We start from the raw sequence: 11,791 nt of genomic DNA, 5'->3' as shown, positions 1-11,791 counted from the left end.
GGGCCTTTGGCAAGAAGCTGTAGCTTCCTGGGCCGCCTCAAAGCCCACATGGCGTTTGGACTAACCCGGCACCCGTCGGAAGTGCTTCCGCCTTCCTCCTCGTCCAATCCGCTGAACCGGTCGCCGTCACGACTCCGGAAGGATTTCTCCAGGCCGCCGGATGTGACGTAAGGCCAAGGCGCGCCGGAGGCCACGGAGAAAGCGCCGAGAAGGCGGGTAGGGGGGTTGGCGCCAGGCCTACGAGGGAGGGGTGGGGGCGCGGAGCCCAGGACCCCCGCACGCGCGCTGGCACTGAGGCTGCGACCCGGGAGGGACGCTGGTGCCTGGGACACGTGACCGCGGCGGGAGCTCGCGGCTCACGGGCTTCCTCCTCGCCGTCCCTCTGAGCTCCCGCTTCCCTGCAGGCCCCGCCTGAGATCTGGCAGTCAGTGACAGAGCCGGGCGCCCACTGCCCAAGCGTCATCAACAGCATCATGCCCGCACTCCTGGAGCGCCCCAAGCTTTCCAACGCCATGGCCAGGGCTCTGCACCGGCACATCATGATGGAGCGGGAGCGCAAACGGCAGGGTGAGCCTGGGCCAGAGCGGGAGGACAGACACTCGGCCCAGGGTGGCTCTGCTACCCACGGACTTGCCCCAGCCACGGGCCCAGCTGTGCGCCTGCTGCAGGCAAGGCTAAGAGGGAGGCAGCGACTCATTCGGGGTGTGAGTGAAGAGGCCCAGGCTAAGTTCCAGAACTCTGGGCTGGGAAGGACCTTGGAGAGCACCTAACGAAGCCTCGTCCTCCCTGTGGCTGTGATGGAATGACTGGTTTTTGCTGATCTTCAGTCTATCACAGCTTATTTTCACTGCCTTGCCACTTCCCCGTTCTGATTCTTCAGAGGAGGAAGAGGTGGACAAGATGATGGAACAGAAAATGAAAGAAGAGCAGGAGAGAAGAAAGAAAAAGGAGATGGAAGAGAGAATGTCACTAGAAGAGACCAAGGAACAAGTAAGTGGCCTCTTGTCCCTCCAGTTCTGGCTTCTCTCTCCCCTGCCTTTATCTGAGCATCCTCTTCCAGATTCTGAAGCTGCAGGAGAAGCTGTCAGCACTGCAGGAGGAGAAGCACCAGCTTTTCTTGCAGCTCAAGAAAGTTTTGCATGAGGAAGAAAAACGGAGGCGAAAGGAACAGAGGTGTGGTCAGATAGCTACAAGTCAAGCTGTGTGGGACAGGTGACAAGACTGTGTCCTATCAGGGGCACCTAAGTGGCCTGTCTTCCTTTCCCCCCAGTGACCTCACCACTCTGACGTCAGCTGCCTATCAGCAGAGCCTGACGGTTCACACAGGGACTCACCTCCTCAGCATGCAGGGTGAGGACTGAAGGACCACCTGACAGAAGGGGCAACCCCTGGAGGCTGCAGCCTCCTACTTCAGCATCATGAAGCCCCTCTCCCTTTCTAGGGAGTCCCGGAGGACACAACCGTCCAGGCACTCTGATGGCAGCTGACAGAGCCAAGCAGATGTTTGGACCCCAAGTGCTTACGGTGAGAGAAAGTCTTTGAGGACCCCCCCTTCCCCAAAGACAGTCTCTTATAAGCTTGGGCTGGCTTCTTAAGTCACTAATGGCCTTGAAATCTGACCCTACCTCCAGGTCTCCTGTGTGTTGGGATTCCTGGGAATCTGTCACCAAGCCCAACTTGACAAATAGGCCTGGATATGTAGCCGCAGTTGCTCCCTCTTCCTGGCATCCCAGTCATTAACATGCAGACATACCAAGCACGTGGTGTGTAGGAACTACGCAGAGCACGGAAGTTTTTCCAAGTGTAGTGTAAGCAATGAGTTCTCATCTTCCCTTAGACCCGGCACTACGTGGGATCAGCAGCTGCTTTTGCAGGGACCCCAGAACATGGACAGTTCCAAGGCAGTCCAGGGGGTGCTTATGGGACTGCCCAGCCCCCACCTCACTATGGGCCTACACAACCAGCCTACAGTCCTAGCCAGCAGCTCAGGGGTGAGTGCTGCTTCTCCTCAGACCAGAGAGAGGCCACAGTAGCCAGAGCACTCGGAGCTGATGGCCGTCCGTCTCCCCCTCCTCAGCACCGTCGGCTTTTCCTGCAGTGCAGTACCTGTCGCAGCCGCAGCCACAGCCTTACGCAGTGCATGGGCACTTTCAGCCCACGCAGACAGGTGACCGCCCCCTGCACAGGAGCCCTCACTTTCTGGGTCCTGTCCTTCCGGCGGCTCCCCTCACACACCTCTTCTCCCCGTAGGGTTCCTCCAGCCTGGGGGTGCCCTGTCTTTGCAAAAGCAGATGGAGCACGCCAATCAGCAGACTAGCTTCTCTGACTCAGTGAGTACGGAGTCCTGGGAAGTCACGGGGCTAGGACGCGGGGAGCGCCAGCATGCCTGACACCGCTCTGTCCTCCACAGTCTTCTCTACGGCCCATGCACCCCCAAGCTCTGCACGCAGCCCCGGGGCTCCTGGCCTCCCCCCAGATCCCTGTGCAGATGCAAGCAGCAGCAAAGGTAAGGCTGCAGGTGCCTTTTCTCCGGGTGCTGACTTCAGTGAGGCGCCTACACCAGCTGATAAAAACTTCTATCCTCACCAGTCAGGCTTTGCCACTACCAGCCAGCCTGGCCCTCGACTTCCCTTCATTCAACACAGCCAGAACCCACGATTCTACCACAAGTAACCTCCAGCTAACTCCAACGCACCCTCCATCCCTCAGGGTGGGGGGCTCTTCCTATGCACCCCAAACCAATAAACTACACCCACTGCCACTGCCCGACTCTGCGTCTGCTTCCCGCTAGCTGCCTAACCCACAGGCCGGCCTGGCCGCCAGCAGCAGCCTCGGCTCCGTTCTAAAAGCTTCTTTCCACCAGCAAATAAACAACTGAGGTGAGGCTTCATATTAAACTTGTAGTTTTATTCAGGTTTGATTTTTAACAAATGTGTCAGGGAGAGAGCCTGAAGGGAAGGGTAAAGCCCATGGGGGCAAGGCCCTCCCAGATGCCTGAGGAGGGAGCGTGCCCCTTCACCCCACCTCTGCTCACCACCCCTAAAGGGGTTTGGGAAGAGACACAGGCAGGGAAGGGGGCTGGTCCCCAGTCTGTACAAGTGGTGCTTGGGGGTGACGGACTATGGAGACCAGGGGGCCAGACCAGGGATAAAGAAATAAAGGGCACAAGACCATTTGCCAGAATCCACAGCTTTCTGATTCCAAAGTGAATTAAAAAGTAAAGGGAGGGGAGCCGAAACCACACGCAGCACCCACTCCCTTTCCCCACACCAGGGCTGCAGGGGAAGAGGTGGGTAGCTTCATCAAGGCCATGGCTCCCTCATTCCTGGCCAGGGGAGCTAAGTGAGGGGCAGGGTCTCCCCGACAGTTTGAAGGGGTGAGGAAAACCAAAATAAAACGTCAAATAAATTGTATAGGAGTCCAGCCAAGGGCCCAGCCAGAGTAGAACCTGGCTGGGGGAGGGCCTCTGTAGGCTCTAGGATCACTGCTGCCACCACGCCACCCTGAGCAAAAAAAAAAAAAATAATAATAAAAAGAAAAATAAAAAATTATGTTTAAGACAGAACAGTACCAGGATGAAAGGAGCAGACCAGGGGCAGAGAGAGGCCAGTGAAAGTGAGAGTGAGTGAAGAGCAGGGAACACCGCCACACCCGCCACACTCACCTAGGAGCCATTATTTTGCCATGGCCTTGATTGCAACAGCTGCCTCCTCTGTCATGGCAGACAGCACCGTGATCTGGAAAAGCAAAGAACAGTCCAGAGATGCCTTGACTGGGGAGTTTTGAAACTTAAGGAACAGAGCAGAGTAAGGAAGGAGGGGCAGCATACCAGGATCTCTTCTCCACAGTCATACTTCTGCTCAATCTCCTTGCCAAGGTCTCCCTCGGGCAGACGAAGGTCCTCTCGGACCTCCCCACTGTCCTGGAGCAGGGATAGGTAGCCATCCTGGATGCCAATCAGCTGGGAGAAAGAAGTTAAAAACAGGTACAGGCAGGTTAGGTATAGAGAGAATGATGGACCAACTAGTGACAGCAACTTCATGGAGTACCCTCTCCACCAGTGCCCCTTCCCCACGAGCTGCAGGTCAACACTCACCCCCCACCCTTCACAAACCACTAACCCACCTCCACCCCAAACACATACCTGGAAGTCATTCCTTTTGATGTTGGGGACATCCATATTATGAGTTGACGGGCAGATATCTTCGTATTTTTTCCCAGTAAAAATGTCAATACCGACCAGATGGACCTGTGTACATACATCATAAAGAGAAACCCAGCAAATCAATCTGAGACGGGAGGATAAAAGCTACGAACAACTAGTGAGAAGGCACACATTACAGCCAAGATTAAGGAATTAGAAACGAACCAAGCGAGAAAGATATACTAAAGTCCCAAGGCTAAAAGACCATTGTCTGAGGCTGTCAAGTGTCAGGAACTCATTTACATGGAAGTTACCCCAGCGCCCTGACAAGGACTGGGCACATGATGTAGGGCTTGCCCAGCATGTACAGGGCACTGGGCCTGATGCCTAGTGCCATACAAACCAATAGCAACAGCACATGCCTGGAAAGCCAGCACTAGAAAGGAAGAGGCAGGAGGAACTTCAAGTTTGAGGCCACCCTGGAATACACAAGACCCGGTTTCACTGTATTTTTTTTTCCCTTGGGTGGGTCAGGCTGGGTATAAGTTCCTTGGACATTTACATAATGAAATAACTAAAAGAGGCTGAGGAGAGAAATGAAGCAAACAAATGTAAAAGACCTGAAGAAAACGACCCAAGGAAAGATTAGAATGAACTATGCAGTTAGTGGGCAAGGAAAACAAGGGGATCGAGCACTAAGGACAGCCTGGTTATGAATGCCAAGTCAACAAGATAGAAAATCATTAGGGAACACACCACCAAAAACCACTGAGTCAGGCTGAACTGAGAAAGACAGGGACAAAGTCTAGACGAGAGAACTTAGACTTAGCCAAGGTACAGAGAACTCTTGAGTAATCAGAACCAGCTAAGGACAGAGATACAGCACAATCCCAAAGGGAAAGCCACAACTAGAGGGAGCAGAAGCTAAGCGATTTGAGAATCCAGACCGGAGCCTCCCACCCCATGCTGCCTTCCTGTGGGTCTTGACTGCAGAACTCTAGGAAATGGGCCCAAAGGAGGAAAGAAAAAGAAAAGAGAGAGAAGCGAAGGTCAGGATCAAGAAGTGGAATCTTACGGATTGTGGATAAAACTCCAGAGACTAGCACACGAGGGGAAAAAAAAGACAGAATGACAGGTGGTGCCCCACGGAACAAACTGGGAACGGTTTAGTTCTGAATTGGAATAAAAGCTGGGTGCTGAATGAAAAACCAGAACGGTAGAAACCAATCCACTGCCCAGAGCCCTATGGGTGTGGGAGATGCAGGAAAGGCGATTCTAACCTTGGCATGGCCATGCTTGCCAGTCTTCGAAGTAGACATCTCGACGATCTTACATGGCCGGCCTTTGAGCACCACAAAGCCATTCTTACGTAATGCTGAGCACTGCATTGGGAAGGTGGCTGAGGCCCCTGCATCTCCTGTCTCGAAGTCCAAATCATCTGCCATTTTAAGAGGCTTCGATTCCAACTAAAGCCAAGAAGAGAACTAGGGTCAGTAAGGATGGAGGTTACCAGGACGGCTAATCTATCCCGCTCCTCTAAACCTCGCTCCATTTCCCCCTCTACCCCATTACCCACCTAAAGGCAGTTTTCCTGCTCTGAAACTGGAGTCAAACACACTGTAAGAGCTGGTGCTTTAGAGGGGCAAAAAGCTGGATCCCCACGACCCCCACAGGGAAATCTCAAGTTGTGGCCTGGGAAAGGAAGCCTCCTGGGAGTTGGGAGATGAGGAAAGGGCTACTTCCCGGGAGGGGGAGGACTCAGGTGTTACTTGCCACTGAAACCAACCACCCCCTCGTCCCCGCACACTGCCAGGACTATAATTAGGTGAGCAGCTAGGAGCCAGCTGAAGGGCGGGGCTAATGAAGGGGTGGAGACGAGGACAAGGCTCCCCCCACCCATCCACACACAAGCCAGCCATTGGTACAGGAAACCACAAGGCCTCTTTCGGGGATTCCCGCCTCCAGCACGCACTCGCTGATGCCGTCAAGGGGGAGAAAGTAGTTTCCTAAATGACCCCACTGCCAAACACCTCGATCTCGGTTCCCTAAGGGAACTCGGCCTTTTGTCGATGGCCCTCCCACTTTTCCCAGGATGCACCAGTTCTGTCGGCTTTTCAGGCCCAGCCTGTGCAGTCAGTAGAAAGTGGGGGAGCGAGGGGTGGTGAATGACAATAAAACGAAAGGAAAAGGCTGGTGGTAGCAACAGAAGTCCTCCTAGGCTGGTACAGTGAAGGACTCACACAGCAACTCCCCAACCAAACATCGGGGAAGGCAGCGGGAGGGTGAAGAGCGAGGATCACCGCGGGGGGAACTAGCTCAGTACTTTGGGGCGCTGTCGGCACGGGCCAAGAGTTGGGCTCTCACCCAATCGCCCTCCGTTTCTCCAGCAGAGCAGTCGCACTTACATCTGCTGACGTCTCACTTCACAGGAGGGCTTGGGTATGAGCCCCAGAGGCCCATGAGGCTGGGGAGCACCACTAACATATGCCTACAACAGGCCCTGCGGGATGACCGAGACCCCGGGCTAGGGTCTCGCCCGCACACCAAAACCCAAGGCTCCGTACAAACCCCAAAAAGACCAGACCTCCCTGCGCTGGGGGTTGCCGGCTCGCGCCCACCATGTGGTCGCCCGGGGCTTCCGGTGGCCCGGGCTAGGGGGGAGGGGTCCCCGTGCTGCCATGCGGCCCCGGTCCGGGTCCGGCCGCATGGCCTCGGCGCCCGGGGGCAGCCTCCAACCGGAACACTTCCGGTGCCGCGGCCGCCCCTGCCCCGAAGCCGAGCCCGGCCGGGGCCACGCCGTCTCCCCTCCCCCCGCCGGCCACCAACCCCCTCCACATGCCCTCTCCCGGAGCAGCCCCCTCCCCCACCTCACGTGGCCGCCCAGCGCCGGTCCTCAACGGCCCAGGAGCCCTCGCCCCGGCCGATCCGGGCCCCCGGCGCCTCGCCCCGGCGTGGCCGCCTGGCGGCCTCTCCCGCGTGGCGGCCTCGCGGCTCGCCGTCCCCCGCCCTGCGTCGCTCCAACGTCACCCGGCCGGCCCCAACCGTCACCCCTCGCGCCCGCCGGGCCCGCGCCCGCCCCTCCGCACCTCGCGCCGCTCCCCGACGGAACCCGTGCGGCCGTGGCCGCCGCTCCCTTCGGCCCCCCTCCCCGGCCCCCTCGCAGTTCCGTCCCTCGTTCCTGCTCCAAACCGACGCTGCGCGCAGGCGCGCCCTGCCCGCCCTCACCTCGCGCGAACGCACTGACTCGGCCCTGTCCGCTCGCCGCGAGCCCAACCGCTGCTTCCGAACCCGCCGCTGCCGCTGCCGCCGCCGCCGCCGCCGCCTCTAGCGCCGCCGCCGCCGCTGCTGCACACGGGTCTTAGTACGCAGGCGCCGACTCCCCACTGACCAACCAAGCGGCCCTATGACAGCCGCGCAGGCGCGCTGGGCGGCTCCTACACCGTCCACCCCCGCACTGCGCAGGCGCACGGACCCTCCCCGGTCTCCACCCTCTCTCCCACCTACCCCTCAGATGACGCGCACGCGTGGCCCCGCCCCCTTCCCGCCCCGAGCACCTCCAGCCGATGGGCACTGCGCAGGCGCGCCGGCCTCTTTCAGCCCTTCCACCTCCGCTTCCCTCCCCTTGATCGACAGCTTGCTCCACCGGACGGCCCTTGCGCCTGCGCAATGCGGAACCCTGCGCTCCACACCCTCCGGAGGAAACGCCTGGGTCTCCGCGCATGCGTGCTGGGAACCCCGACCGCCCCTTCCAGCTCAGACGTCGGCCGTACGCTGTGCCGAGGCGACCACGCCAGAGTGCCGCTGGCGGCGCCCGGGGCGCATGCGCCGGGGCCCGCGCCCTGCTCGCTGGCTGGCCGAGCCGCGACAGCGGGTTTCCGAGCGCTTGCCCTTCTGCCCCGGCGCCGCACGTGCTCGTCAGCCGGCTTTCGGGGAGGGCCTGCTCCCACGATGGCGCGCTGGCCTAGCGACCGTCTCGGCTCCCCTAGGCCTTCCGCAGCCTGTGCGCCGCGGAAACCACGGGGAGCCGCAGCTGCCCCGTACCGGCCACCATCTTGCTCAGGCCCTGGTTGGCGTGGGTCCCTGTAGTTAGCGCAGGAGCTCTTCCGTTCTGAATCCCAAATAAAGAGACTCACACAGCGTGCCTGCGGGCTTTCTCGAGTGGACTGTGTTTCCTCAGGAGTCAGGCCCCGTTAGAGGAGGGGCCCTGACTCCTGCCCCTCTAGTGCCAGCGAGGAGGCTGCGGCCGCAGACCTAAGTTTAGGGCCAACACGAAAAGTTGGCCATGTAAGTTTATGATTCTAGTCAACTAACTGTGGGAGGCTGAAGCAGAACTGAAAACTAAAACAATGCCGTGTTAAATTGCTTTGACACCCTAAATCACCATCCGAATTCTTGCTCCTTAGAAGAATGCTGAAATTGCTGGGCGCGTCGTCGCCCACGCCCTTGGCCCCAGGAGAGCCGGGTCCACCCAGCTCTCAGTGAGTTCAAGTCCCGCCTGCTCTTTCAAGGTAAATTCCTGACTCAACAAAACAAACCTCATTGAGGAATCCAGGCCGTTCTTGTTCCTTCTTCCTCCCCCTCTTTTCGGGTCAGGTTTCTCTGTTGTAGCCGTGGCTATCCTGGACTAGTTCTGTACACACCGGGCTAGCCTCAAACTCACAGACCACCTGTCTCTACCTCCTGAGCTGGAGTTAAAGGTGTGTGTGCCACCACCACCTGGCCTGGAGTCCAGACTCTTAAACTGGTTCTTGTAATTTTGAGAAATCACTTCAAATTGCTGTACTTTAATTTCCTTACCACTGAATAAGGGCATTAAATGATGTCAACTTCCAACTCCCTGGGGTGCTTGCATGGGGTGCTTGCATGTCATCTGCAAACACTAGTTCCATTTATGACATTTGTGTAGCACAGGGGACTGTTCACCCGAAATCCAGCACTGAGAAGCTGAGATACGCAGCTCACCAGTTCAAGCAGGGCCGCATATTCCAATTCCAAGCAAGGCACAGTGCCACCCATCCGTAAGCCCAGCAGAGGAAGGAGAATCAGAAGCCGAAGTTTGTTATCTGGGTGTGCTAATACAAGCCTGTAAGCCCATCTCCTGGCTAAGACAGGGAGATTGCCAGCCAGGGCTATGTAGTAAAACTCTAAAATTCCAACCCAGTGTGGAAAAAGAAGTAAACTACTAGATACATGGTACAATTGGGAAAGCCAAATGGCGTGAAGCTTGGGACTAGGGGTTCTATTACTTCAGGGATAGTGAACTAGAATTTGTTTATTTATCTTTATGTGCATTAATGTGAGATCCCTTGGAATGAGCATCACAGACAGTTGTGAGCTGCCATGTGGGTGCTGGGAATTGAACCCGGAACCTCTGGAGGAACAGACAGTGCTCTTAACCATTGAGCCGTCATCCCTCCAGCCCCTATGACTGGAATTAATAAGGCCCTAAATTTGATCACAGACACAATCCACTGAAACAGAATGGGTTAGTGCTTGGTTGTCTAATACTAAGGAATTTGGGAAGTTGGGGAATGTGCTATTAATGACTGTAAAGGAGGGGAAAAAAGCTGGGAAGAATCTTTTGGGGGATTATAAAAACTATTTTTTTTTTATAAAAACTATAAAATTAATAGTAGCACACTTCTCCAGACACTAAAAGAAAGAAAGCTAGCTTTGAACTATACTTATTTGATGGCACTAGGGGTTGAACCTCGGGCCTGCAAGCACCCAGGAAGGGGCCCCGCTGTGCTGTGTCCCCTGCCGGTTTTTGTTTTGTTTAACATAATGAAAATCCATTTGCTAAGGGAAAGAGAGGAGGGGAGGAACCCTAATAGATTGCCCCTCCCCCTTTGAGACATGGCCTTTTACTGTGAAACCTTGGCTGTCCTGGAATTTAGACCAGGCTGGCTTCAAACTCAAAAGAATTTCTCCTGTGTCTGCCTGCAAGAACTGAGATTAAAGGCGTGGGTTTCTGTTTTTTAAAGAAAGGTTTGTGTAGTACGTGTTGGCCTTAAACTATACGGCTGAGAGCTGGCGTGGCGTGTTTAGGTGGGCGCATGTAAGTGCTAGTACCCTCAGAGGCCAGAGGCCCCAGAGCTGGGCCACAAGAGAGCTACCTGACATGGATGCTAGGAACTTGAACTCAGTCCTCTGGAAGAGCAGCAAGTACTCTTCACTACTGAGTCGTCTCTCCAGCCCTATTTTTCTTTTTAAGCTGTGCATGATGTGTGCACACTCGTATGTGTGTGAGCAAGGACATTCCTGCACCACAGAGGGAGATCAGAAAACAGCATCAGTTGTGGCTTGTCCTCCACCCCATTTGAAACTGGGTCTTTGTTGCTGATGCAGATGGCCTGCTAGCTGGCCCCCAGATTCCGGGATCCTCCCGCCCCACCCCACCTGTGGCTATAGATGTCAGTCGCCTCACAGCTTCCTGCAGGTTCTGGGGGTTTCAGTTCAGGTCGTCTAGGTGGCAACTGCCTAGGTGGCAACTGCTTTGTGTTTAGTTTTGATTTTCTGAGACAGGGTTTTCTGTGTAGCCCCGGCTGTCCTAAAACTTGCTGTGTAGACCAGGCTGGCCTGGAACTCACAGAGGTCAGCCTGCCTCTGTACCACCACCCCCACATCACCCCAGCTCGGGGATCAAGGGCGTGCACCATCGTGCCCAGCTAAATGTTTTTATTTTAAACATAAAAGAGAAAAGAGGGTCTGGAGAGAAGGCTGTTAGTCTCTCCCAACTGCCTATAATTTATAATTCTGTAACTCTGGCTCCAGAGGATCCAATGCCTCCGGCCTCTTTAGGTATATATACACACAGAGAGAGGATTAAAAATAAAATTTTTTTTCAAGACAAAGTTTGTCCTTGAACTCCATCTGCAGGTGTGCACCACCAACACCCAGTTAAAAACAAGGGCCCTGCCTGTGATCCTATCGCTCAGAGAGTAGAGGCAGGTGGCTCTCCATCAGTTGGAGGACAGCCAAGGCTACACAGAGAAACCCTGTCTCAAAAACCAAACAAAACCCAAAGAAATTAAAAAAAAAAAAAAACAAAAACAAAAAAACGAAGCCCCCTGTGGTGGCACACACCTTTAATTCTTGCACTCTGGAGAAATGTGGCAGAGTGGGTCAGATCTCTGTGAATTCAAGGTCAGCCTGGTTCCCGGCAGTTCAGGGCCAGCTACATAGCGAAACTCTGCCTAAAACAAAAATTAGTAAAGACCTGTGAGATAGCCACACACACTTCCACAGAAATGCGTGGATCCGCCTTCGCACACAAAATGGTTAACTAAAAGAAGGCAACGGAAAACTGGTAGGATATTTGAAATTGTACTTGAGAAATTACTGCATCAATTTCTGGTTCAGTGAAAGGGGCTGTGAGCTCTCTTTGGCACCGTTTGGGTTCGAATTCTTAGTATGGATCATTCTTGAAAACAGTGAAAATATAAGTGCTGCCAAGTGGGTGGTGGCGCACACCTGTGATCCCAGCACTCGGGAGGCAGAGGCAGGTGTGTCCCTGAGTTTGAGGCCAGCCTGGGCTACAGAGGAAGTTCCAGGACAGCCAGGTATACACAGAGAAACCCTGTATCAAAAAAAAAAAAAAAAAAGGTGTAAAGGTGTGTGTGTGTGTGCATGTGTGATGCCAAAAAG

The 11,791-nt window shown here is 55.3% G+C and overlaps 2 protein-coding genes across 8 annotated transcripts; one reads left to right on the top strand and one right to left on the bottom strand.

Moving 5' to 3' along the window:
• Positions 1–77: 77 nt before the first annotated feature.
• Gps2 (G protein pathway suppressor 2) lies at positions 78–3,723 on the top strand. Of its 4 annotated transcripts, none has more exons than XM_021648139.2 (11): positions 78–216; positions 405–567; positions 881–990; positions 1,061–1,173; positions 1,271–1,350; positions 1,442–1,524; positions 1,838–1,991; positions 2,078–2,167; positions 2,251–2,330; positions 2,411–2,506; positions 2,594–3,723. In XM_021648139.2, exons 2-11 carry the CDS (start codon positions 474–476, stop codon positions 2,789–2,791), a joined length of 1,098 nt encoding a protein of 365 aa, XP_021503814.1. In that variant the 5' UTR covers positions 78–216; positions 405–473; the 3' UTR covers positions 2,792–3,723. The 4 variants fall into 4 exon arrangements, with proteins under 4 accessions (XP_021503814.1, XP_021503816.1, XP_021503815.1 ...); XM_021648141.2 differs by having other exon boundaries at positions 82–216; positions 2,590–2,761; XM_021648140.2 differs by having other exon boundaries at positions 121–212.
• Positions 2,887–7,523, bottom strand: Eif5a (eukaryotic translation initiation factor 5A). Of its 4 annotated transcripts, none has more exons than XM_021648144.2 (6): positions 7,370–7,523; positions 5,425–5,610; positions 4,145–4,249; positions 3,830–3,961; positions 3,665–3,737; positions 2,887–3,503 (listed from the first exon to the last, which is right to left on the bottom strand). In XM_021648144.2, exons 2-5 carry the CDS (start codon positions 5,587–5,589, stop codon positions 3,675–3,677), a joined length of 465 nt encoding a protein of 154 aa, XP_021503819.1. In that variant the 5' UTR covers positions 5,590–5,610; positions 7,370–7,523; the 3' UTR covers positions 2,887–3,503; positions 3,665–3,674. The 4 variants fall into 4 exon arrangements, with proteins under 4 accessions (XP_021503819.1, XP_060219409.1, XP_021503820.1 ...); XM_060363426.1 differs by lacking the exon at positions 7,370–7,523 and adding an exon at positions 7,231–7,249; XM_021648145.2 differs by lacking the exon at positions 7,370–7,523 and adding an exon at positions 7,012–7,156.
• Between the last annotated feature and the right edge of the window lie 4,268 nt (positions 7,524–11,791).

Source organism: Meriones unguiculatus, chromosome 11, assembly GCF_030254825.1.
Source record: "Meriones unguiculatus strain TT.TT164.6M chromosome 11, Bangor_MerUng_6.1, whole genome shotgun sequence".
NCBI lineage: Eukaryota > Metazoa > Chordata > Mammalia > Rodentia > Muridae > Meriones > Meriones unguiculatus.
This window is presented reverse-complemented; position numbering and strand designations above follow the sequence as displayed.